General features: G+C 26.4%; 1 protein-coding gene across 2 annotated transcripts in view; it reads left to right on the plus strand.

Annotated features, from left to right (window-relative positions):
- LOC105154905 (putative G protein-coupled receptor No18) overlaps positions 1-27,315 on the plus strand; it is a 53,143-nt gene that overhangs the window by 15,178 nt on the left and 10,650 nt on the right. For both annotated transcript variants that reach the window (XM_011070700.2, XM_087402787.1), the window contains exons 3-5: positions 25,092-25,279; positions 25,783-25,920; positions 26,279-26,391. In XM_011070700.2, the coding sequence (XP_011069002.1) occupies positions 25,124-25,279; positions 25,783-25,920; positions 26,279-26,391 (407 nt within the window). In that variant the 5' untranslated portion in view covers positions 25,092-25,123. The remainder of the gene's footprint in view (positions 1-25,091; positions 25,280-25,782; positions 25,921-26,278; positions 26,392-27,315) is intronic.

The raw sequence follows: 27,315 nt of genomic DNA on the forward strand, positions 1-27,315 counted from the left end.
AGCTGTTGTGACGTACAAAAGCGCGATGTAACTTGCCGCAATTTAGTAAACGCGTAATTATTAATTGAATTCATTAATTTCAAAATCCATATATAACATTGTAACATTTCTGAAAATTAGTTATTTAATTTTACAATGCTTTTAGATTAAAGGTTGACGTATTTTCTCATTTTGCAAATTAAAATTATGTTACTTTATTATATACGCAATTGCGTACGCTAATTTTATGTAAATTGCAGAATGTAATGAAAATCAATTTATGTTCTTGTTTAATCTTAATTAAGTAATTGTTTAATTGAAAAGATTAAAATAATGTTGTTTTGATTAGCACTTTTAAAAGTTTGCTATATTTTATAATTGATTGAAAAAAATGTGACTTTGTCCGATATAAGTTTGCTGTATATATTAATGTAATTACATGTATGGTCTAGATAAATTATATACATATATATATATATATATATATATATATTAAAAATCGATTTAGTTTAAATAAAATTTTGTTAAACCACGACACAAATTTTTATATGTAATAATTTTATTTATGCAAAATTTAACTTGTACATTTTGGCAGTGTCTTAGTAAAATATGCTTTATTTAAATTAAATTATTTTTTAAAATCATTTTTTAACTTTAATAAGATATCCGAAAAATTTTAAGTAACATAAAATTTTTTAAAATATACATATTTAAAAAATGCACAAAATATGTATTAAAATTATATTTCTGTTTAGTTAATATTTTTCCGTTATAATTTAGTACTTTTTTATTAATCACAAATCAAATACGTCTATTTTTATTTCAATAAATTTATAGTTTATACAAAAACTTCTATACTATATTCTATACATTTTTTATTTTTTTAAAGGTATATGCAATGATAGAAAATAGTTTAGTTTAATAATTATCGGAATTTTTATGCTGACATCATAAAATTTTAAAATGTTAATAAAACAAAGAGAATTCTAATAGAATCGATATATCATATAAAAAAAGAATCATCTTTTGTTATGCTACAATTTTTGCTGCACTATATAAATGCCGATTGTAAAACAGTTTATAGCATTGACTTTTGATGCAAATAGTGTGTTTAAAATTAATATATTCACAGAAGTGCAATTAATGCGATCCGAGCACGCCAAATTTTTTCTTCACTATAAGTTCAGTTGTCAGATGATAGTGAAGCGGTAGCGGACAAAAAAATGGCGGTAATTAATACGGTTACTGATGCATCGAGCGATAGAATGTTTAAACGAATCACGATAAACAGTGTGCGGGTTAATGCGTTAATTGATACCGGCAGTCAAATCACGGTAATGCGCAAAGACGTTTACGATAGAATGAAATTAGACAAGCTACGGGGAAACAGTATTTGTTTAACCCGTTTTGGGAAAAACGAAGTACATTCATTGGGTTGCGTAAACATAATTATAGAAGTAGATGCTGATGAATATCCGTGTGTAGTGCACGTTGTGCCAAATGAAGCTACAAATTCAAACATCATAATTGGTAGTGATTTTCTAGCGATGACGGAAATGACCATCAATAACGATGGAATAACTATACGAAGAGCAACGCCTGCTCAATTGTTAACACAAATCAACGTGATCGAAAAGCAACCGTTAGACATTGGTCAATTGACAATTTTAATTACTTTTAGTCTTATTTATCTTGCGTGAAATACTTGGCTAATTACATTTATTTCATATCCGTTTCTGATTAAGAAGAATGTATTCAACATCTTTTTTTATGCACTTGGCGTAATTTTTTTCTTTTTTTAAAAAAGTTTTTTTAGGGATTTCTGCTTTTGTAAATTTTTGAAAATGTAATAATGTAGAATTTAAATCTTCTAAAAATAAATACAGATTATTTCTAAAATTGTTATTTTCTAAATTTATATATTTATTTAATATTAAACTAACTATTTAGATTTGTTCGAAGAAAAATATGAATGCGTTCTTAGCATTTCGAGGTTACTTACATATCTCAACTTTTAAATCATTTACAGTATGTCCATTTTGTACCTTTATCTCGTAATAAATTTGTGTAATGTCCTTCGTTTATATTTTTATCATGATAAAGAATCGCACTGTTAACTTTATAAATATTATAAATATTAACTTTATAAATATTATCATCAATATAAATTTTTGACGGGGATATGAATTTAATATTAATATTTGAAATCTTGCTCTCGACTTTCTTATTATTTCTCTGTTTTACACTTTTATTTTTCCACAAGCTTTCCCTTTTGCGCTCTCTCTCTCTCTCTCTCTCTCTCTCTCTCTCTCTCTCTCGCCCTCTCCTTGTTTATTTATCTCATGTACATAAATTATACCCGTATACACATTAAGGTTCACTTTTGTTGCTAATTTTATTTTAATTTTATATTAAAATTAAAATTTAAATAAAGGCATTGTGAACAGCAATGAACAAAAGCTTAATGAACAAAACGCTTTATATGTATGTATCACGTACGATTAAAAAAATTTGGAAAGCTGAAATGGTCCTTTTTCGGGATACGATCTCCAGATCTTAGTATTGGTTAATCAATTTTATTCGGACTGATCGCATTTGAAAGATACTGATAACATATTTTTATACACTTGGCGTCGCGCCACTACTGCATCGCTTGATTTTATTCGAAGAGATACGAAAAATTAACAAAAAGTACATAATAATCTTACAGTTAAATACAGAATTGCCGTCTTCTCACGTTTCTGTTTTTTGTTTATATTGTAACAGGATTTATAAAATATATTATATATATATGTATATGCAGTCCCTGCATATAGGATACTCTTTATTGACGTTGTTTACATATATTTTATTCCGTTGCTGAACTTGAGATACTCAAGAATGTGTTTTTGATGATGAAAATAGTTTTGTAAAATTATCGATTTAATTGAATAATATTTTAATTATAAATATTGTTTTAAAACATTATTTGATGTTTTTAATGATACATCTATCATTTTCTTTTAAATTAATACAATCGCTCTCTTGAAAAGTTTTTTAATAAAAAGATTATTTTGTCGTACAATTTTTACGGATAAAATTTTAATTAACATATTTGTTGCACGTATAATGTGTTTAATTTAATGAAAAACTATTATTATATATCGGAAATAGGCGACATTATAATAATATTTTAGCTCATATATTAATTAAAAGAATAAATAAATATTAGTTATAGATAGCATAAAATACTATTTCTAATTATCTCTATTAATGCAAGATATTTTTAAAATACTAGACTAACGCATTAATTAATTTTTTGAATGTTATCAAATCTTTGTAAACGAAAGATATAAATTAATTAATATAAGAAATATCAAAAATATTTGAGAGAGAGAGAGAGAGAGAGAGAGAGAGAGAGAGAGAGATTTCATAAAGCAACTTACGCAATAAGTTTATAAAAGTCCCTAAAAGTTTACACAAATCCCTTTAAACATTTTTTTTTAATGTCATAATTTTATTAAATATTATAATCATACTAAATTAAAGAAATTATAATTTTTTTTAAATATTAAATAATATAACAATGAGTGTATGGCTATAAAAATATTACTTAAAAATAACTATAGGCGTAAATTTAATCAAAGAATCAATCGCGCGCTTTTATTATAAAAATTAGAATGATATATATTATTATAAAACCGTTATATTTTAAAACCGTTTTCTACAATCATAATCTCACAGTGAGAACTGAGCAATCAAAATTTCTATCGGACGTGAACGAAAGCCTGCGGGGATTTTGTAGTTTCCATCTGCACAATTTTTGTATGCTGATCTGCACCAACGTGTGGCAACCAAACGTTGCATTTGACGCTTGATGGTATATCATTCTTTTTGTCAAAACGTCCCACGCTGCGTTCGCATTCATGTTTGACTGAAAAGCAAAGAAGGTAACTTTTAGATTAAATATAAGGATAGTCTGGTTATTCTGTCCAGTGATAAAGTGTAATGCAAAGCATAAAAATTCCGCGGATTTCACGCTGAAATATATAAACTCTCATATATGACGTAGGTATGTGAACCTTTTGTATTAAGAGGGAATATATTTCACGGATGTATAAGTATGAATATTTATTTAGTGGTAGAAAAGTCATAGAACGCAATGTCTCTACTGACGTGTTTCCGTATTTCAAATTCTGATTGCGTTGTTTCCACCAAAATCTAGAAAAGGCTATTGTGAAGGACGATCAAGAGTTCAAAATTATCATCAAAAAATTGTCGACCGTTTCACATAAAGAATAAATGTGAAGTATTACTTGTTATTAGATTTTTATACAGATTTCTTTTGTCTTTCAAAGTTTCTTTAGTTAATACCCTGAAAGAAGTAATTTTCTGTTAAAGAAACTCTGGCGTGGTTGGATATTAAAATGTTTGCAACTTAACAACAATACTTAACAACAAGAGATGAAGGTAATAACGAGAGACAGTAATAGAGATTTTTTTATTTAGAAATTTTGCTTAGAATACGATTCTCTCAATTTTGTATATATTAATTATTTTTAAACATTGAGAATCTAAAGAAGACTATATACATATATTACATATATTAAATGATCATATTTCATACATGAGAAAAATATAAATATATTATAAAAAATAATTTAAAAAAATAAGCATACATATAATATTCATACATATATTTCTAAATACAAAATTAATATTTTAAACATAACCAAGATGACTTATGAGAATTGCTATAGCTTTTTTATAATACGAATTGATTCTCATTTGCCTTGGGTATACAAATTTGAATCAATAGATTTTGTATTGACAATTGAGGACATTTAACAATTTAACGTGCATTAAATAAAGTGATTGATAGAAGAAAGATTAAAAAGTAAAACATAAAAAAAGAAATGCAAATGTACTCGTAATGTCAGAAAATGCAGATAAAAAATAAAAGAATGATGTATTCGATTTAAAAAGAGTGTTATCCGAGTATATCTGTTAAATAATATTTTACGTTGATTGGTAATTGGTTGATTCGTTAATCCTATCACGTATTGTGAGTACAATTAGTGTCAGCACAGAATCCCAAATTGATGTTGAACTCACTAAACTGATATTACCAGCTATATTGACAGTTTGATATTCAATATGATTAAATATAAATCGAATAATTACATAAAAATAATGGATTTTTAATTACAGATAAGAGATGAATTTCGCAAATTAATTTTTTTTAATGCTAGTAGATTACCAATCATATAATGCATATAAACGAATTCTGATCGATAAAAAGTTTTATTATTAACAATTCGATATTTATTCAAAGAAGAAATGATTGATTAAATTAAAAAGAACAAAATAAAGAGAGAATGAAAATATAAAAATAATTCAAAAATAGAATAGCATATTTATTCTGAATATAAAAAATTAAGATATTGTTAGATGAAAAAGATAAAAGAACAGAGATTGGTAGAAAAAATTATTAAAGCTTATATCATTTTTATCATTTTTCAGATAGTTTATTATTGCTCATTTACTAGTAAAATTTGTTATTATATCTTTGTGAAACACTTGATAGATGACATGATGAAACAAAGAATAGAGACATAATTTAAATATATACGCACTATCATATAATCATATACGATAACACAAAGGCACTTCTTCAAGATACGTTATCTAGAAATAACATTTGAGTCAATGCAGCCCCTTCGTCACTTCCGTTTTGCCGCAACCATTTTGCGTTACCTCTTTTGTCACATCCAATTCGCCACAAACTAGTTTCCGTCGAACGTGGCATACCTTGTATTGTTTAAGTGGAGTGTTGTCGTATGCATTAAACATCTTATATCAGTAGAGAATAGTAAGTAATGCTAAATAGAGAACATAGGAGAGATGGTCAATTATTGAGTATGTTCAATGTTTATAAACAATTTAAAAATAAATGTTGTATTAATAAATGTTGCAGTAATAAAATTTAAAATATTATAAATGTTACTTTTGAATTACAAATATATTATTAAAAAATGTCAAAATTTACAGTTTTATTATACATATATAATTTTTTCTTTTTCTGTTTAAAAAACTGTATTGATTTAAACCGTCTTTTGTAGCTACATAATTCTAATTATAATTACAACAATATATTATAAAATAAAAAAATGATAACTATACATATAAATTTAAGAAAAACTTGCTGCTGCGATTGTTTCGGTATTCATAAAAATAAATGTCTTCCGTGTGCTTTTTAAAAATTGACATCCCACATTCATTTTGCATTTGTAATATTTCACTTACGGAAGCTTGCGTATTATCCCATCCGCCATAAATTTGATTCCAGTGAAGAAAGCAGTTTTGCATTTTACTCTATATGCTAATTTAGATGATGTTATATCGTTAAAGCATAGCCGTTATCGCACATTACATGTGTTCGTATAAGTATGCTCTGTATAGTAATCTGTCTGTACATTCGCCAACATGAACTTATACATTTCCCAATACGACAAATCCGCAAATCTGAAACTACTCTGCTTGATACGCATTTGTTATTACGGAAAATTTACATAATTTATGAGATCCTTGTACTATGCGTCAATTTAATTGCGACGTATTAGCATATTAGCATATTAGCGAAGTTCATAATTTGTCATTATTAGCCTATTATTACATTAACTATATGATGTATTTATAATCACATTTCTCACTTATAAGTATGGTCTGTGTTAGTTATTTACATAAATATGTAAATTGATTAAAAATATCTATTATTATTGACAATAAATTTGAACATAATAACTTTGCACTAAAGTCAATTTAAAAATATCTTAATACTTGATATATCAATAATTTTTATAAATACAAATATTGTGTTACTAAAATTTTTTATTTAAAAAGATACACTATATTTTTCCATTTTTGTGCTTTTAACACATGTATAGAAATCGTGGTATATGAACATTTTCACCTTGCGCGCGTATAAAGCTTTATCGAGTAAGCCAGCAATAGATACGACGTGTATAGAAGAGACATAGACCAGTATGTATTGGATATCACGTACGTTTACATGTTACGATTGTAAATAAAGTGACAAAGATGAGAATAGCGTTATTTGATATTAAATGTAACGGTATGAATTATATATCATATAAGATTAAATGTTTCTATTAGTTATGTTATACTTTAACTACAAATATTTTTAATAATTTTTATTTTATGCTTAACTTAACGAAAAATATTATAGTTTCAATTTTAATTGCTAATGATGTTAAGCGTATTTCTTTAAGATAATCTTTTTAGATTTGCCGAATATTGTGTTAAAAAGTAAGATAAAATACAATAAATAATAGGATAATAGTGAGATACTGCATGTAATTAACCATTTTCCACAACAAGGAAGAGATTATATAGTTCTTTGTGGATGTAAGATCTTATGAATAGTGGCTAGTCTAAAAGTCGGTCAATTAGACACTCCGCTAATTTCACATGAAGAAAGATTCTCACGAACAAAAAGTTTGGTAGTACAAACGCTGTATAAATCGTCGAGTTCCATTTGAAGTCTTTTGAAACAAATTCGCGAATTTTTCGGTACTGCAAGAAAGATCTGATAGGTTGAAAAGCAATCTTTAGAATGCTGAATATTTCATACTACTCGACGATATTTCATATCGACGATATTTCGGACAGTCTAAAAATAATGATGCGATACTTATCACGAATATGTATCTTTGTGTTGTTAGAAGTTATCTTGATGAAACAATATTATGTCCGATATAATAAACTTTTTCTTTCCCAGTGTAAACTCGATTTAAGTGAAATTCGAACCCACTTCTCTTCGAACAGACGCAATACGTGACAAAAGTGAAAAACTAACTTGCAATGCGTAGAATTTCCAATAGACTTTTGAAAGCTACGGTGGTTCGTGTAGAAGAGCAATTTTCTAGTTTTACACTTTTACAAAATGCCTTTCTTAAAATGTCTGTTTCAATTTCTAATCTTATTTACTAGCACTTATATGATATTTTAATATATATGCGAATTGAATATTTCTTTGATGCACTAAAATGCGACCTTTAGATAAGAAGAATGCGAGTAATACTAATGAAGATATTTCTGATTGTCTTAAAAGAAATTTTAGTTTCTCATATTATGCATTTTTTTGCACATTTTTCTCTTTATGACACGAAATCACGAAACAAACGAATGGCGTAATACTTCATTATGGATACGACCTTTCCATATTGCACGTACGACGTTTTATATTTTGTATATTGCAAACTTTTTTCTAGAAGTTCTCAAGAACAACTTGTCAAGCTTGCAAAAACTTTAAATTGCTTTTAAGTAAAAATAAAATCATTATTTTCAAGCGACTCTCGAAACGTACGATTATGTGACAAAAGTAAAAAGTTGATTAAATGCAATAAACCGATAAAACATCTAGACGTGATCAAGCTTTAAATGCTATCACAGTGTTTACAATTTATGAAGCAATGTTTATATTATTTCCGTAAAACATCTTTAAATTAATCTCAAAATTTCTTTAAATCTTTGCATACATAATAATATTAGGTGTTGGAATTAATTCGTAGCGTTTTTAATGAAAGAATGTTATTTATTTCACATGAGCATTAAAAAATACATTAATGAAAGTACTTCCCATCACTTGTAAAACGCTACGAATTAATTCCAACACCTAATATATTCTAGTATTTTACAACAAGGTATCCCTTTGAAGTAAAAATGATGACTCTGTTAACAAGCAGATAAAAAGAGTGTAAGACCAAGGTCTTCGGTAGTTCTTCTTTGTCATAAGAAAGGAATGCTAGTCTCACGTCGTGCATGCTATTAATCTTTTCATAATATAACGTTATGAGACATTAAGTAAATCCATTACTATATAACTATATTGTGTTGCATATATTTACAGCTTTTTGTATTATTAGTACATAAAACTCTTTATGTTATTAGGTGTTGGAATTAATTCGTAGCGTTTTTTAATGAAAGAATGTTATTTATTTCACATGAGCATTAAAAAATACATTAATGAAAGTACTTCCCATCACTTGTAAAACGCTACGAATTAATTCCAACACCTAATATATATTTTGTATTATATAGTAAATCTTATTTTTTAAATATAATACAACTGATAAAGAATTCTTCTTTTAGCTTTTTAAGTATTTCTACTTTTTGATTAATTAAATAATTATTTTTTAGTTAAAAATGCATGAACATATAAAAACTATTAATTATATTAAAATTTTCAATAATATAATTAACATTAAAATATGTAATAAATGTTTGTTGCCACGGTATTTTAATTTATATAGATATATAAAGAAGTCCAAATTATGTAACTGCTATATATATATATATATCATATACTAAAAAAATAAAAAATAGGTTTGTTTTCACCAGTTGTTTTCGTTGTCACAATGTTTTATGAATCACATTTCTCAAATATGATATCAAAACATGAAGAAACTTGTCTCTTCTCTCATGAATTTTTTCTATGAATATTCGCACTTATAAATTTCTGTATAATTGAGATAAATGATAATTATCAAAAATTGCAGTCGGAAAAATTTTTTTATGTGTCTGTAAAATATGAGATGAGTAATTATATTGTACAACGAGATATATAAAGCATATATAAATTAACTTTAAGATAAAAAAAATTATTAGTGTGCAGAGAAAGAGAAAGACAGCAATTTATCTTCACATTGGAAATCATACAAATATTATACTACTTGCGTACCAGGAAGGAATATTAAATGAGCATCAGATTGAAAACGGAAAGCACAGTATGCGTTATGTTAAAATGTGAATTTATTTGAACTACAATTGTAAAAATAAATACTCTTAAATAAACTTTTACAAAACGTTACTTTTCTTTCCAATCGGTAAAAGATCTTATTTATATCTAAATAATTTAAAATAGAAAAATTAAAATCAATATAAAGTATAATAATCTAGAGTACAATTAATAACAATTGATAATTTATTATAATAATTACTATACATATATATACATACATATCTAATTATTATTATTACAAATAACTATTATAAATAATATACAAACACATGTCATGTGTTTATAAAGTTTATTCATTTTTGTGGAAGTGAATTTATATTACAAAAGCATTATTTTTCCTTTCAAAATCAAATACATGGTTTTTGTGAAATCGATGCCCTCAATTGATCAGTTTTATACCCAAATATAAAATTTTCTAGTAACAAACGCATGTGTATTATTATTCTATTTATTTGCGTTTTATTTCATAGTCTATTTTTGTAATTAACGATTTGTGTCAAGGAATTATGTTATTTGATATTGCCAGCCTTTTGTTTACGCGTATATAGAACGATAACTAAAAAACGCGTACATAGAACGATAACTAAAAAAGTAGATAAAATGTTTTTGATTTTACCTCATATTTTAAGCAAAAAAATATAGCATTATAATAAATAGCCTAAAATATTTAAATTTTATTAAAAAAATATTTTTTACAAAAGAAAAGTATGGAGTCAAAATAAATATTAAAATACAATTTAATTAACTTTATAAGTAGATATTTTTAAATAATAATACGTTAATGTTTAATTATTGATACATAAATTTAATATTAGATGTGAAGAGCTGTAAAAATAACAGCTTGCATCAAATTATTAGAAAAATGTGATATCGTAGGTTTCTGTAATATAATAAAAAACTATAACATCTATATCATTGTGAAAATTAAAGTGTCTGATATAACATAAACTAAAATTAATAATATAATGAAAACAGAATTAAAATAGATTATATAAAATATATTATTGTGTTAAAAGTATCATACATGCTTACATACAATATTATACATTATGTATTACAGCATAAATATTATGGTATGTTTAAGAAGAAAATTCAAATGGAGTTTGTGCAATATTATATAGAACACGAATGCAAGCGAACGATTCGAATTATTCAAGGAATCTCACTACGTGAAGCCGCAGATCTGTCACTACCCTTTGTAGAACCCTGGAATACGTTCGCGTTTCCTTTTGTACAGTTATGCAGGTAGAGATCCTTTGCTTCTATGTAAACCTGGCAGTTAACTGCCATTCATTTGCAGCCTGCCATATGTCAATCATTCAGTAATCAGACTTCAATATTCGCACTATATTCTGGCCCTATCGGTTGAACGTGCGTAGCAGCAGCGCGTATCGCTGCTGCATATACGAGAACATGCGTTGAGTTAGTACCCGACGAGGATGGTATCAGAAATATAGATCACTTCTGACATTTCATGCGCCTGTCAGTTTTCAGGTTCCATTTCGCTATAGTGGTCCAGCTTATAATCGACTAAGCAATTATATATAATTATTAAATCTTATATATGCATATATACGTGCTTAAAAATATTTTATATAAATACACATAATGCTATATTATAATTTAAAATTCATTTTTTTATCATCCAAACATGTTATCAGATTTTTTAAAAAATATCGATTAATGCTGAAATAGTTTGTATATGGGTAGTTCTATTTGGACGGAAATATTACAGCTTTCCTAGAGGAAAAGTTTTCATAACTCATACTGCTCCATCTCCAGATGTTAATCAAACGGAGCGAATTGAATTTTATATTATATAAGAATTTTTATTAAAAAAAAGCTACGTAACTAGTTCTATATATTTTAAATACATTCATTTAATCAGGCTAAAATTGGACAAAAAGGATGCGGCTTTTATTATAAGGAAATGCAACTTTAATTGCGATTACAGGTTGAATAATGCAGATTGAATAATGCATACACATTCTTTCAAACAAATTTTCTATTTGTAAGTATCTGAAATATAATCTTTATTTTTGATTAGTCAATATATTGTATTTCAACTTAGATCTGAAAATAAAGAATGTTCTTCTGTATAAGACTAGAATAACCACAGTAATATATTACTAACAATATTTTCGTAGATAATATAACAAAGCATTCCACTTTGAACTTTTGATATCAAAGCTTAAATATTAATTTTTTTATGCACGCGCATATACCATCAGAAAAACAACACTATTTGGTCTTTGTTATTTATTTAATATTCGATGTTATACAAAGCTTTCAACTTCTTTTATTAAATACATAAATATTTACATGATGTATATTTTTTATGTAAAATTTTAGCGTTTTTATACATTATATTTTATCAAAAAAATATTTAACTTATATTAAAGGTATTATAAATTTATTATATTTATAATATTTTTTATATTTAAATTTTTATTCTACAGGTCAATTGTGAACTGTGGTAATGTCAAATAAATTTAATGAAATACAATGTATTAAAGCAAGTGCACTTTTATATGTGGTCTTTTACTTATATAGTTATTATTGTATTTTAATTTTAAAGTAGTAATGATTGTATTGAAATACAATAATTATCATCTTACAAATAAAAGATTATGTAGAATATATTACACACTAGTGCACACAATGTGCATAAGCTTGTTAGTGTATAAAAATGCATCTGCTACGAATTGATTAATATGATTATTATAAATTCCGTACATATTTTTGATTAGACCTAAAAAGTTGAAATCTTTTTTAAAAAGAAGTATTGATTTCCCATTTATAATCGGTGCAGAAAATTCTACACTTTCTCTTCCTAGTGGCATAGTCTTATACCGATATTCTTACATCTCATAATAAATGCATGTATGCAGAATATAAGCACGATAGATTGTCGTTTCACCTACTGCCCCATTTTCGACAGTTTTGCATCGATTTATTTGACCTACAATAATACAGATATGTTATTATGTACTATATTTTTGTATTAAATAATTCATGTATATATATATATATATACAATATATATATATATATGAATTATAACATATTTCAAAGTAAATTATTTATAGACAAAAAATATCTATTTAAAACTTGTAATTCCAAAAAGAAATTATAAATTAAAAGTAAGATATTAAAATGAAAATGGCAGATATTAAAAATACTTATTTATACTTTGCATAAATTGATCTTTGTATTTAATGATATCACGCGATATTATTATCATTTCATAAATATTCATAAATATCGATATTCTAAAATTATCTTAAGAGAAAAATTTGAGAAGTAGTTTCAAATATTTCCATTTAATCTGGGCCACAACTGACGTTTCTTGATCTAACGAATATATATACATATATATATATATATATATATATAAGTGTGTGTGTGTGTGTGTGTGTGTGTGTGTGTGTGTGTGTGTGTGTGTGTGTGTGAGTATGTACACACCCAAATAATATACCGTATAGCGGTTAATGTCAGAAAATTTTCCATTTATATACAATCTCAAGAAGATATTTTACAAAGTAGAGGAATTTTGTATAATCGTAAGTGCTGGATTAAAGATCTATATTAGGTGAACCATATCAGGTGCTGGATTTAAAATTGCAATCCTTTTAATGCTAGAAGAATGTCTTACTTATATTAACTTGCACGCATAGCTACGGTAGCACATAAATGACAACCTTCTTCTAACAAATAAGCGTGCCGCTAGTATGCTATATATTCTTTTATGCTATTCAAATGCTATTTAAATTATTATAATTGAAATTTTTCCATAGAGAAATTATTTTTTGATCATAGCTCAAGTGTTTTTATGTTTATAGATGAATACATGTTATAAATACATGCGCCTGATTCATGTGAGATTTTTTGCTTAGAGGAAATGCCAAAAAAAATTTCCCCTTTTATCGGCAGAATATTTTTTTGGGTAGGTATATACATATAGAGTATATGTATATATATGTACATTCGAAAAACAGAAAAGCGACTGACGATTTAGCAATACAGTGTGATTTTGGTAGCGAATGTATTTTCACGGTATTTCCTTGGTATTTTATATTTATTCCGAGAAGTTGCCTTTTTCGTAGTGTCTACAAACATCCACCGACGCGGTGGCGTATGTAAATTTTGCAGCATATGTCCAATTACGTTCATGATGAACGCTACCCTTAACGACTGTAAAGCTGGGGATGCCAGCCACTCGACACTTATATGCTTGGGAGACTATGCTAGTTGCGAAATTATTCCCATGGCTGGTAAACTAACTACACGCGCACTGTATCATATTACAAGGACTATTTGGCATAATTTTAATCAATGAATTTTAAGAATGTCGTCGGATTAGACATATATAAATTTATCATGGAAAGAGATAATAATTAAATATGAGTATCGACTTTTTACATATTTTTTTCATTGGTATATTATTTTTACACTGAATTTAAGTGACAATATTTAAAATCACACAGAAGCACGTATTTACAATTTTGCGATTTAAAGAGAGAAATTTCAAGATTTTTAAATTGCAATACATACGTAATTTGCATTCTCTAATATATTTGATGTAAACAGAAGCATGATTACGGATTAGACACAAAGGTAGATGGCAAAGACAAAATTAATCACATTAAGACATAAGCGATTGAAAAATTATTTTGCTTGCATTTTAAACTTCTTCAATTTTTAGTACCAAATTAATTTATTTTTATATCACAACTTCAATCTTTTAGATTTGGAATTAAAGTTTTCCCATTAAATGCATACTTCAGGATTTAACAATATAATAAGTGGTACACAAAATTTTCATTTGTTTAAAAAAATTTTTTTTTAGCTAACTTAATGTTTAGTGTTATGTGCACGCAAAATAATGTGCATTATCGATATTCTATAAAAAATTTTATGGGAATTGTGATTATTTTGTATATTGGACATATATCACCGCATCCTACATTCTTTGTAAAACTACAAATATTTATGAGCTTATTATTCTCGATGTTATCGTGAAAATATGTATATACGATTTTTCTAAAGCAAAGCATTTCCAAATACAAAAGGAAGAAAGAATTCAAGTATAGTTACCAGATATTTAGATAAATACAAGATTAAAAAATTTCAAATATTGATAAAAAATATTGATAACAAATTAATCTATTTTGTATGAAACTGCTTACATTATTTCTTTAATCATTAATGGAATGCATGTGATTTGATGATTATAACTTAAGCTAGGAAATAGTTATAATTTTGCCGGAATACAGAAGATTAAACTGTCACCTTAAACAGTGTTTAGGCAGATCATATATTCATAGCCCACAGGAGGTTGTGTTATTTAACTGCGGAGTCCACCCAATATTCAAGAGTGGCATTGCACCTGCTTCCATTTCATGTACCTATATCTGATTCTCTGGGGACTATCCAAATTACATTTTTTTATACAATGTGCAGATGGCACAAGTTTTATAATTATTTAATGTTATTAGAACCTAATTATTTATTATTAATATATACATGTATACGTGTGTGTGTGTGTGTGTGTGTGTGTGTGTGGGTGTGTAATCTTCACATATTAAATAACAATTAATTTTACAAATAAAAAAATTCTTAGACATTGGACATGCCGATATATCTATTGATTAATATATTGAAATATATGATGTTTTTATTTGCATCAAATATCAAGAGAATATCGATTGCGCGCGCGCGCGCGCGTGTGTAAATAGTGTGTGTGTAAATATTAATTAATTACATTAATTAATAATATTAATTATATCAATTATATTAATTGTTACACGCATATTGTCATGTGTTTTGATAGTTTTATGTTAAGAATTAATATTTATTATTTATATTATTTTAATTATTTTTATAAACTTTTTTTTAAAAAAGAAAAGAAAAATTTAACACATATCTCTCGAGTTTATGTTAATGCCTATTGTACATAATGAGTATATATCTTTGCAGGATGTTGTACATCCTTCCTCGTAAAACAATTACTTCCTAGTTATAGAGATAATGATATAGTAGTTGAGCAGAGTTAATACAACGTATAGAACGGTATGTGTTGGACTGTAGCCAAAGGCTAAATATAGTTACAGTACTAATCAGTGTTGCTGTTAATCATTATTAACAATACAGGTAATTCAGTTTTATCAGTTCGTATCATTTTATTGGCTTATCATGTCATTATTATGTATTGCCGTTTTGCATGTTATCTCTGCTTGAACTTTTCTCATTTTCATTTATATTACTATATTGTATTTCATTTTGTAACGCGTTTTACAATATGGCTCTAAATATTAAAATGTAGCATTTTATTGTGAAGATAATTTATTGGCAGTAACGGTTCAAAGGATTCGATAACGTTATCGAAAACGTTTTGATACAGTATCGATAAAATTTCTCGCGCGTGAACTGAATAATATGAATTGCACGTGCAAAATTTATTAAAGCTCGTTTTAGCAACATTCCGAGTAGTTACGACTTTTCGGTCGGAAACTAATAACCATCGAACTAATATCCGGTTTGATGCTGGCACTGAGGAAGCAGAATCGCTTAATGAGAAATATTCGTTTCAGATTAATCTCTTGCGCCGCCACCCACCTTGTGGAAAAATTACGGACTGCAGAGAATTGCGAACTTTAAAAGCGCTAGCGAGATAATTCTCTTGGTACTTAAAAGAAATGGACTAAGAATTATTTCCGCAGATTCACAATTATCTTGCGGCAGCATTTGATCATATGGCAAATAATTTTTTCAAAAAATCTTTCTTTGCAGTATTATTAAATATAACATTTTGTTTTGGCATTATGATTATTTAAGACTTTATCTTTTGATATATTATGCTCGTTTGAGTTAAAAAATTTTTCATTTTTTAATTACCAATAAAACTTAAATTTACAATGCGTTTCAGCAGCTGTTAAAATTGATAAGACAAATAAAATTTCTATAAATTGTAATTCCTAACCATGATATCCATCGGCACACATTACTTTCTCGTATGTTACCTTGCGGTGGTCAAAGTTATGTTATCTATGGTCCGATTTGCCGCAAAACAAAGTGCAGCGGTATCAGTTGTACGTATTTTCAACGAGTTTCGTCTCTACGATATCGGGACGACTAGAACATCGTGTAAAGTTTATAAATGATAGCACGAGAAATGCTAAAACCGATTAGAGCATTTGGCTTCTATATTGTAACTTTTCAAGTAATACGAATGTAATACAAATGTATGTTACTATTCTTAATTTTATACTACTTAACATATGTGTATACATACGAATATAAGACGACGTACCTTTTATAATTTTTAATTAATATACCATTTTATTTATACATTATAATATAATATAATATAAAAATATATTTATAATATATTATTATGAACTGTTATTATAAGAAGAGCATTAATATAATTAATTAAAAATTCTATTTTTTTTAGAAATAGTAATAAACCTTATATTTTTAAAATTAAATTAATTATGTATATAGTGTGTAGCGCTCATAAATATTTTGACACTAATATTTTTGTCGCATTTCATGAAAAGTTAAATATGTATATACATATATGTATATATGTACAGCTTGGTAAAAAAATTGGTATCATTTTTCGCAGATATCGAATTTTTTATTGTATAAAATCTTATTGTGTAAAAACTTACTTTTTCTAAAATGTTTTTTTAATTTCGAAACTAAAAAAAGTTTATTGTACAAATTTTTACACAATAAAAAATTATCGTATCAATTTTTTTCAAAAAGCATTTTAATTAATTTGCTAAAAAATAATGTCAATCATAGTTACTTTTGATACTACAAATATGAGAAATGTTTTATTTCTCACATCTTATATTAACTGAATAGTATATACAGATTTACGTAAAGATAACTCGCGTACGTGAAGCGATGACAAGTATAGAATTCTCCAAGCTACAATAGAATATCGGAGGTTCGGGGGATTTATACCAAAAGCTTGACTCGTAGTTGGTGTTAGAATTTAGAGCTATGTTATCTTAAGACATAGCAGGGTCTTATCAAATTGGATTAAATTTACATATGTTTAAAACCGATCTCGGATTCAAATGTACACATTCTACACAAACAGTATGTGAAATTCCACAAACAATATACGCAGCAACATATGAAACATTAAGATTTCAATACTTTAATTGTACAAATCATTTTATGTGTTATGCATATAAACATCATTGTTAAGAAAAATGTCATAATATTTTCAATCATATTTTTATTTCGCTGATTCCAATTAGCAATAACATAATTTAACAAAAAAAATTTATTTTGCGACTGTATGTTATTCTTTTATTTTTTTAGCAAAAACTTTTGTTAGCAATGCAGAAATATCTTACTCTTTGTTATATACTAAAAATATATTGGGACATATATTGTAGCGGCAGCAGTGAAGCGTGATATTCTAGAAGAGTTATGCTATAATACTGAATTTTATAGAGTATCATGCCTTTAAAGTAGAAAACTACGTCTTATATAAATAGCCTGCAAAGCCGTGTACGTATATTTCTTTGTCTCTTAAATAAATGGTCTAGGATATCATAAGAAACATTATCAAATCTTGAGGAATTATAATCTTAATATTTAATTGACTTGTTACGTTTTACTAATATAACACATAAAAAAAACAATTTTTTTCTGCAAATACTCTTAGTCAAATATAATAAAATGAAAGTTATTAATTATCTCTGAAGAATCTAATTAGTAGATATAATAAGTACTAGAAGAATCTAATTTAAATTATAAATTATTTATAAATATGTAATCAATTACAATTTGTTATAATTATAAAATTTGAAAGTTTAGAAATGTCACAATAAAACATGAAAATGTATAGTTGACTAAATGAAAATCACTTTTATATTACATACAATTGTTTAAAACATCTTTGTCTACAAATAGATAATTTGAGATGAAATTATAAGTGAGCTGAATTTGCTTATTCAAAGAAATCCAATATAAATCGTAATGATCTCAAAGGGCAGCTACGGACGACTATTATTTGTAAACACAATACCCGTACTTGCTTTCAAAAGCAATTTTCTTAAAACAAAAAGTCTTGATTGACGAGAATCCTTCAGTTCTACACATTTGCGGAAAATTCAGTTGAATTCAACTCCGTAGTTGCAACTCCGATCATTATAACATGAATACTGTGCGACTACCATTTTTTAATTATTAACGTTGTCCGACATTATCAAGAATCTAAAAACAACTGTTTAAATATATATGTATATAGGAACGTGACACTCATGGCACTCTCTATCTGCAAAATTTTACGTATGTTATCAATTTTTGTTGAAAGATCAATATAGCTTGATGTGATTATAATGAAAACGTTGTAATTTAACATCGCGATGTTGTAATAGCATAAAATAAACATCTGAACATTTGTTATTAATGCTTTTAAATTTACGATGACAACAGTAACTTTTGCAGATACAATATATTTATAAATATGTTAACGAAATAATTAGAGTGTAAAAGTTTCTTGTTTATTGTTAGAGATAATATTAAAGAGAAATTTTTTCTCAATTATTATATTTATCCATTTTAAATCAGAAATTAAGATAGATATAATTTCGATGAGTATTTAGATACCGAGTTGTATTTATTTATTTTATTTTAACTCACAAATGATGAAAATGTTTATATTCGTTGTTATTGAGATGATACTTCCTTGAATATTTACTTTTATTGAAGCAAAGAAGCAAAATAAAACTATTGATGCAAAATACGTTTTGCTATGTCTATAACATGAAAAATATTGAAACTACATTTTCGATTTCTATTTCACAGTGTACACGAGGACTCTCTTTGCTTTATTTGGTAGCTCGACTGTTATTTAAAGAATTTCCTATTTCTGTTTATATACCTAGTGCTAAAAGTTTTACAACTTTTTTACAACACAATCACGGATTAAATAACTATGATCAAATAACGTGATACTTTATTCTTTAAAGTCTTATATCTTATATTATATTATTTTAAGTATTAATTTGATAAATTATCGTTAAATTTTGTAATTAGACGGTTACGTTTTAAATATATTTAACCTAGAAATGAAAAATGATAGAATATTTCAACATTATCGATTTATTATTATAGAATAATATAGAATTTGATTTAAAAAATGGTTTTGTGTGAATTAACATAAAAAAGCTTTGAAAAAATTTATCATTCTGTTTTATGTTTTCTCCAATAAATAGGTTTATTCTGAATGTAATGGTTTTGCACGTATGTGCAAAATCTATGTGCATAAGCATGTAGACACAATTATGAAATCGATTACAGCGACCCATATCTAAAAAAGAGATCAAACATTAGAACGAATTGTGCTGAAACAATTATAGATCTTTATCTTTTTTTTATTAAAAAATGATGATATTTTAAATCATATAAAAAGAAGAGCATAAAAAAACCACAGCACAAGTTATAGTTTGTGATATTTAATTATTATTACATTAATTAAATATCACAAACTATAACTTGTGCTGTGGTTTTTTATGCTCTTCTTTTTATATGTTTTAAAATTATAACCACGTTAGTTTTCAAGATATTTTAAATCTTTTAAAAGTTCACAATATTGAAACATTTGGCAAATGTATTATATAGCGAATAAATAAATATTTACATTGTTTAATATTTTTATATTTATAAATTTTTAACAATGTTTTTAAAAATATACAAGTACATTCAAGATAAAAAAGAAAGACTTTTCAGTAATTACTACTTCAGTGAAATAATGATCTAAGAAAACTAATCGCTTGTTGAATTAAATAAATACTTAATCAAATAAGATTAATGTATTTACAGTTGAAATATTATCAATTAATGCCATCATATATTTGCATTTATAAATAAAGAAATTAAAGTATATTTACAATGGAAGACATAACGATTATAAGCAGTATTTTCGTCACTTTTCTGTTATACTTCCGTATTTTTTTAATTATTAGGTGTTGGAATTAATTCGTAGCGTTTTACAAGTGATGGGAAGTACTTTCATTAATGTATTTTTTAATGCTCATGTGAAATAAATAACATTCTTTCATTAAAAAACGCTACGAATTAATTCCAACACCTAATAAGTTTTAAAAATTCTTAAAGAACTATATTTATACTAAAATTATTGCAGCAAAAATTTTTACCTCCATTTTATTTTCTGTGCCTCTTAAGCAAAAAATTGCGGTGAATTTTTTTTGAGTAGTTTTAAATTTTGTCTTTTTTTTAAATAGTACGAAAAATAGCACTATTACACTTTCACATCAAATTATTCACTTACAGAAACATATTTAAAAGATGTTATTACATCTGGACTATTAAATTCATGAATGTTCTACTTATATTTATGTACAGTAATTTGTGGAAATATTTGTTTTCATTGCTACACTACATTCTATCTCTCAATTGCGCACATTTTTACTTTATCTGTGTGTAAGCTACCATAATAAAATCTGAGAATAATCGATCATTTAGACGAATCGCATATAGACAATTGTAATTGAAACCATTTGAAATAATTCTATTCGCGATTAATACGGTAAGTTTTAACCAAAGCAATGAATATCTTTTTTTTTAAATAAACGCGTGTGTATATAAAATTAAGATAGTAACAGTTTCCACTTTTTTCAAATATATATGTATAATATTTTTAAAAATCTATAATATATCCCTAATGCTTAGAAATCAATTCTCCTTTGTTGAAAGGGTAAACGCTCTTGCTCTCAACATGTTGGAATATTAAAAAAGATATCTCTCTTAAAAACATTAGCAATATTTGTGCTTTATTTTTTTAATGATAATTGCATATAAGGAAATATGTAAATTAAATATATTAGGTGTTGGAATTAATTCGTAGCGTTTTACAAGTGATGGGAAGTACTTTCATTAATGTATTTTTTAATGCTCATGTGAAATAAATAACATTCTTTCATTAAAAAACGCTACGAATTAATTCCAACACCTAATATAATTTTTACTTTATAAAAATTTTTAATAAAATAATTCTCATTTTTCTGTAAACATATAAATAGCACTGTACTTTATACAGTTCCATTAATTATCATTATTTTTATAAGTATTATAAAATTTCTTACTTTACGTTTTATAAAATAATAAAGTAAAATAAATGAATTTGAGAGAGAAATTAGTAATATAAATAAAAAGTAAAATTAAAACAAAATAAATTTCACTTAGAATTGTTATTTTTCTTATAAAGATAACATGTTTTGTCTTGATTCAATGCATAACCCAGGTTCTCGAAATATTTTATTATCTGAGATAACAAGATGGAATCAGAAACTCAGAATCTCTCACCACAATCCGTTCTATTTCATCTTACAGGATCGATAACGATCGCGTGAGATCTCGTTGGTCCATTTGTCTTATCCGACTTCCATACCTTGCGGAAGTACCCGCCCAGTTTTTATACGTTATACGTACTGGATTATTTATGGCTGGTCGGAAATCTACAGTCGTTCTAAGTGGGAGTATCTTTATCAAATGTTTATTGATCGACCCAGTACCATTTAAATTGTTTCCTCAACGCAACATACCTTGAGTTTTACACAGATACTGTTTCTCGCAGATACGAGTTTCCCATGGGATAATCCGAGCTCTGATTTTCACGAAGTCGTTAAATTCTTTTGTGCGTGAAAATAGCTTTTAGTATGAGAATCGAATGATGATGATATGTGGAATACATGGATAATGCAATGGTATCAGGCACATCTCTCTGAAAACGTGCTTATTATTCATGATTAATTAAAATTTTACCTTATACTTGAGATAGATGATTTAAATTCATCGCAAGTAATGACATACATATTCATACAAAATTTTCGTATTATTAGAATATTTTTATATTCATTATATATATACATATATACCTATGTATAAAATAAACATAGAAAGATAATTAGTTTAATAACAAAAAGATTATTACAACGATATAAAAAATAATTAATTATAAAAAGATGTAAATAATAAATATAAATTTAATGTATTTTGTTTTAATATTATATTTTTTTAAATTGACATATAATTTTTATAAGAATAGAGAGATTTTATTAAAAAATAAAAATTATCGTAGCTTGACTTTAGAAAAATAAATTATATACATGTCAAGAAAGATTAAAAAAAAGAGGAAATTTGTGTAGCTGGAAAGAAGCGGGTAATATTTGCAATCATAATAAAGGAAATTTTAGTCCATGCTCATTTAGACGACACCTTATAATTTGTTTTATGTTTGTTATTAGATAATTATTAGAATTAAGTATGTACGTGATCGGAATTCTGCTTTCTTTAAATTGCCTCTTAGTTCAGGTTGCCATTACTTAGTCACGCTGTGAAAGCGGAAACAATGCTGTAATTTATTTAATTCGGCGAACCAGAGGAAAATCCATTTGTTGCTGGAACCGTTAATGGAATGATGCGGTTGATTAAAAAATCATTATGCAAGTTAGGAGAATCTAATTTTTTTTATTATTTTTGGCACAATACTTTGTTAATGTAAATGTCGTTGCTTTAAAATTTTCAATATATTTAATAGCGTAATCATGACGCTATTAATATTTAAACAAATCGGTGGCTGAAGACTGCTGTAATCGTAATATATATTTAAGTTCCTAATTATATAACAGTCTCATTATGAATCGATTATGTTATATTAATCGGTAATGAACAAGATAATAATGTATTTGCTCTTTTATATAAATGAAAATTATCTCTAATTTCTTTAAATACTTAATGCAGCAATGTTTCACATTAATTATTCCCTTAGTATAAGTTTAATTCTGTAACTTTGTTCTTTACACTACAGAATAAATATCTTAAGCTGCAAGTAATTTACTGGTATAAAGTTGTGTTAAAAAATGTTTTATTATACTAAATATATAAAATATATCAAATATATAAGATATATATAAGATATTAGGTGTTGGAATTAATTCGTAGCGTTTTACAAGTGATGGGAAGTACTTTCATTAATGTATTTTTTAATGCTCATGTGAAATAAATAACATTCTTTCATTAAAAAACGCTACGAATTAATTCCAACACCTAATATATAAAAAATAATATGTATTTTAAATATAAAATAAAGTTTAATATAAAATAAAATTTAGAACTATACATTAAAATAAATAAATTGTAACTATCAATATATAATATATATAGGAATTTGCTGGATAAAATGTGCGTTTTCGACAAAATATTAGGTGTAGTAAAAAGAAATCCATTATTTTTCCAATAGATGGCTTTAGTAATCTATATCTCGCGTTCGCGAGATACAGATTACTAAAGCCATCTATTGGAAAAATAATGGATTTCTTTTTACTATACCTAATACTTTGACAGTGACAATACCAATTTGGACGAGGGATTTATTTTGTTTGACGCGCATTTCTTTTCATATACTTTGGAATACGACTTCTTTTTTTAGTAGCACTTTATCTCTTATACTATGTCTTATTTCCATAGTCTGTTTGACTTTTCTCATCCAATTTTAGTAAACTCCAGAGCGTTTGCCTCTTTCCAATGTGATCCAGTTCCATATTTTGCAAAAATGTCGACGTTGAGCCATTTCGCCCACATATTCGTGTGATCATAGAAAGTTTTAAAAGTTCCACCTCAATCTTTTTTATATTCATATTTCCACGTGCACATGTCATGATTTTTAATCAATTTTAAATTCATATGCATCTCATCGTTTGCAGGATTCACATTTTGATCCGATATGTCGTACAAGCGTTTTTAATATTCTCCACTTTTTGTGACAATGCAAATAAAAATCTAGGCATTTGTGCTTTTGTAATTGATTGGCTTATATGAAAAAAAAAAAAACTGACAAATAAGTATTTAAAATTTCTTTTTTTAGAGAGAGAATTTCATTTGTTATATTATATATCTACGCACAGTTGAACAACGTATTATTGTTAGTTGTGATATTTAGTTGTGATATGCTATTATGAGTATGTAATGATTTATACTATTTTATATTTTGTACATTTACAATTGTTAAACATTGTGATAATAGATTAAATAAAGTAAAATTTTTAACTATTTCTAATTATTATGACAAAGAGAACAATACAGCAGCTTGAACAATTTATGGAGATTCTGTAAATTAAATTGTAGACTTAATAAAAATAGTAAAATTGCATAAAAAATATGTTATGTATGTATAGTTAAGGTATGAATTTCTTTTATATATATATATATAAATGAATACATTATCATGATGTCTTGCAACATATGCACTGCGAAACAGAAATTATCATTTATGGATCGAGGGTAAACGTCATGGCGAATCAAACAACTGATTACCATGAAGACATTTACCAATGGAACCGTACGGTATCGACGGACGAAGGAAATACGGAGATGGAACATTACCTGCCCAATTGGACTGATCTTATTTTAGCAGGATTGTTCACGATATTAATTATTATTACAATAGTAAGTAAAATCACATTCAATAATTGAAATTTCCAGTATTTTTATATGCACGAATATATATTTTTACATCAGAATATCTGCTTTAATAACTCGCCGGATGTATAAATATATTATAATATTAAGATATAATGCTTTAAGTAGTTTTAATAATTTGCGCTTTAAAATATGTAATAATAATAATTTTTACAAATTTAAAATAATATTGTTTATATATTATATATATACATATACACACATATATATATATATATATATATATATTAGGTGTTGGAATTAATTCGTAGCGTTTTTTAATGAAAGAATGTTATTTATTTCACATGAGCATTAAAAAATACATTAATGAAAGTACTTCCCATCACTTGTAAAACGCTACGAATTAATTCCAACACCTAATACATACATACAAATAATAATTCTGTAATAAGAGTGATTTAATGTGCAGTTCATCTAAAACTATATATATTTTTAATAATCATGATCTCTTTCTCGAATTATTATTACAGGTTGGCAATACTTTAGTGATTGCAGCTGTAATTACCACGAGGAGATTACGATCTGTGACTAATTGTTTTGTGTCTAGCTTGGCTGCTGCGGATTTGTTAGTCGGTCTAGCGGTTATGCCACCGGCTGTCCTGTTACAGGTATGCATGTATTTGTCAGGAGATAAAATACAATAAACGAGCGTGAAATGTCCAATTCATCTTCGATAATAAGTTCTGAACTTTCGTGTCGTTACAATATGAATCCTATTTAATTATCGCAATTGGTATGCATTATTCACAAAGAAAAATAAATTGTTGGAAAATAACGACACTCAGAGCGACGTTTAATTACTGCTGGCATTTAATAATCCTACAAATGGGCACGTATAGTACCATAAATCATAACTCTCCTCCCCCCTCAGTCAACATTATTATTGTTATACAAAAAGAGATGTTCTTTCTTACCTCGTACAAATTGCATTTTCATACATCTTATCAAATGGGATATTCATTGAAGCTTACAGGAGGGACTTGGGAGTTGGGCGAAATACTGTGCGATTTCTGGGTTTCCCTTGATATTCTACTCTGCACAGCCAGCATTCTCTCGTTATGCGCCATTTCTATAGACAGGTAAACCCGATCATACGCATTTCTAAATCTCGTCACGTAGGTAACGTGATTACCGGAAAGCCATCCTGTCAACCGTTCAATCTTTTGTAGAATGATAGGTTATTTGATTATTAAAAAAGAGATTTTATGCAACATAAATCCTCTAATGTCTGGACTTTACGGGGGTTTCTTGATAAAAATCGGCAGCCACAGTGGATAGATTTTTAACTAGAAAGTTCATTTACATAAAAAGTATTCTGTATTATATTGATTTTATTAAACGAGTCGACATTGCTCGTTGTTAATGAGAGCGATTTTTCCTTATACATTTTTTTCTTAACTTCTTTCTTTGTTTTCTTCTTCTGGATTTCCCATCTTATGTAGAAAAGTAGTACAAAGTATCACGCTTTATTTTCTGTAGTTATGCATGCATGACATAAACATTTCTGTTTTATTATTTATATATTACTATATATAGATATAGAGGTAATTATCATTTTAATTTATATTATATATTATAAAAAACAATATATTATATATTACTTAAAATAAAGATTTATACTTTAATAGAATTTTAAAAGCAAAAGAATTGACTGTAAGTAATATAAGTTCTTAATTTTTAGTACAGTTTGTATATTTACGGTTGTCACTTCTTCAAATTTTAGAAAATTTCGGTTTCTTTAAATCTCCTATTTTCCGGCAGATGAAAAAATTTCCAGCTAATTGTTTTTAATTTTGATAATCGTAATTTTTTTAAATGCTCGTTTCAATTATTCTTTGGTTTTGAAAAGAAATTTCCGTAATGACTTTTTTTAAAGAGAGGACTATAAGAAAGAACATTAATAACAATTTGAATAGCTTGAAGTGAGCGATCTCAGGCAAGAGAACCATCGATCTTCGGCGAAACACTTTTCGGAAAGTGGCAACCGTATTTGTAATATATAT

Source organism: Acromyrmex echinatior, chromosome 1 (genome assembly GCF_024713525.1).
Source record: "Acromyrmex echinatior isolate Ae372 chromosome 1, ASM2471352v2, whole genome shotgun sequence".
NCBI classification, from domain to species: domain Eukaryota; kingdom Metazoa; phylum Arthropoda; class Insecta; order Hymenoptera; family Formicidae; genus Acromyrmex; species Acromyrmex echinatior.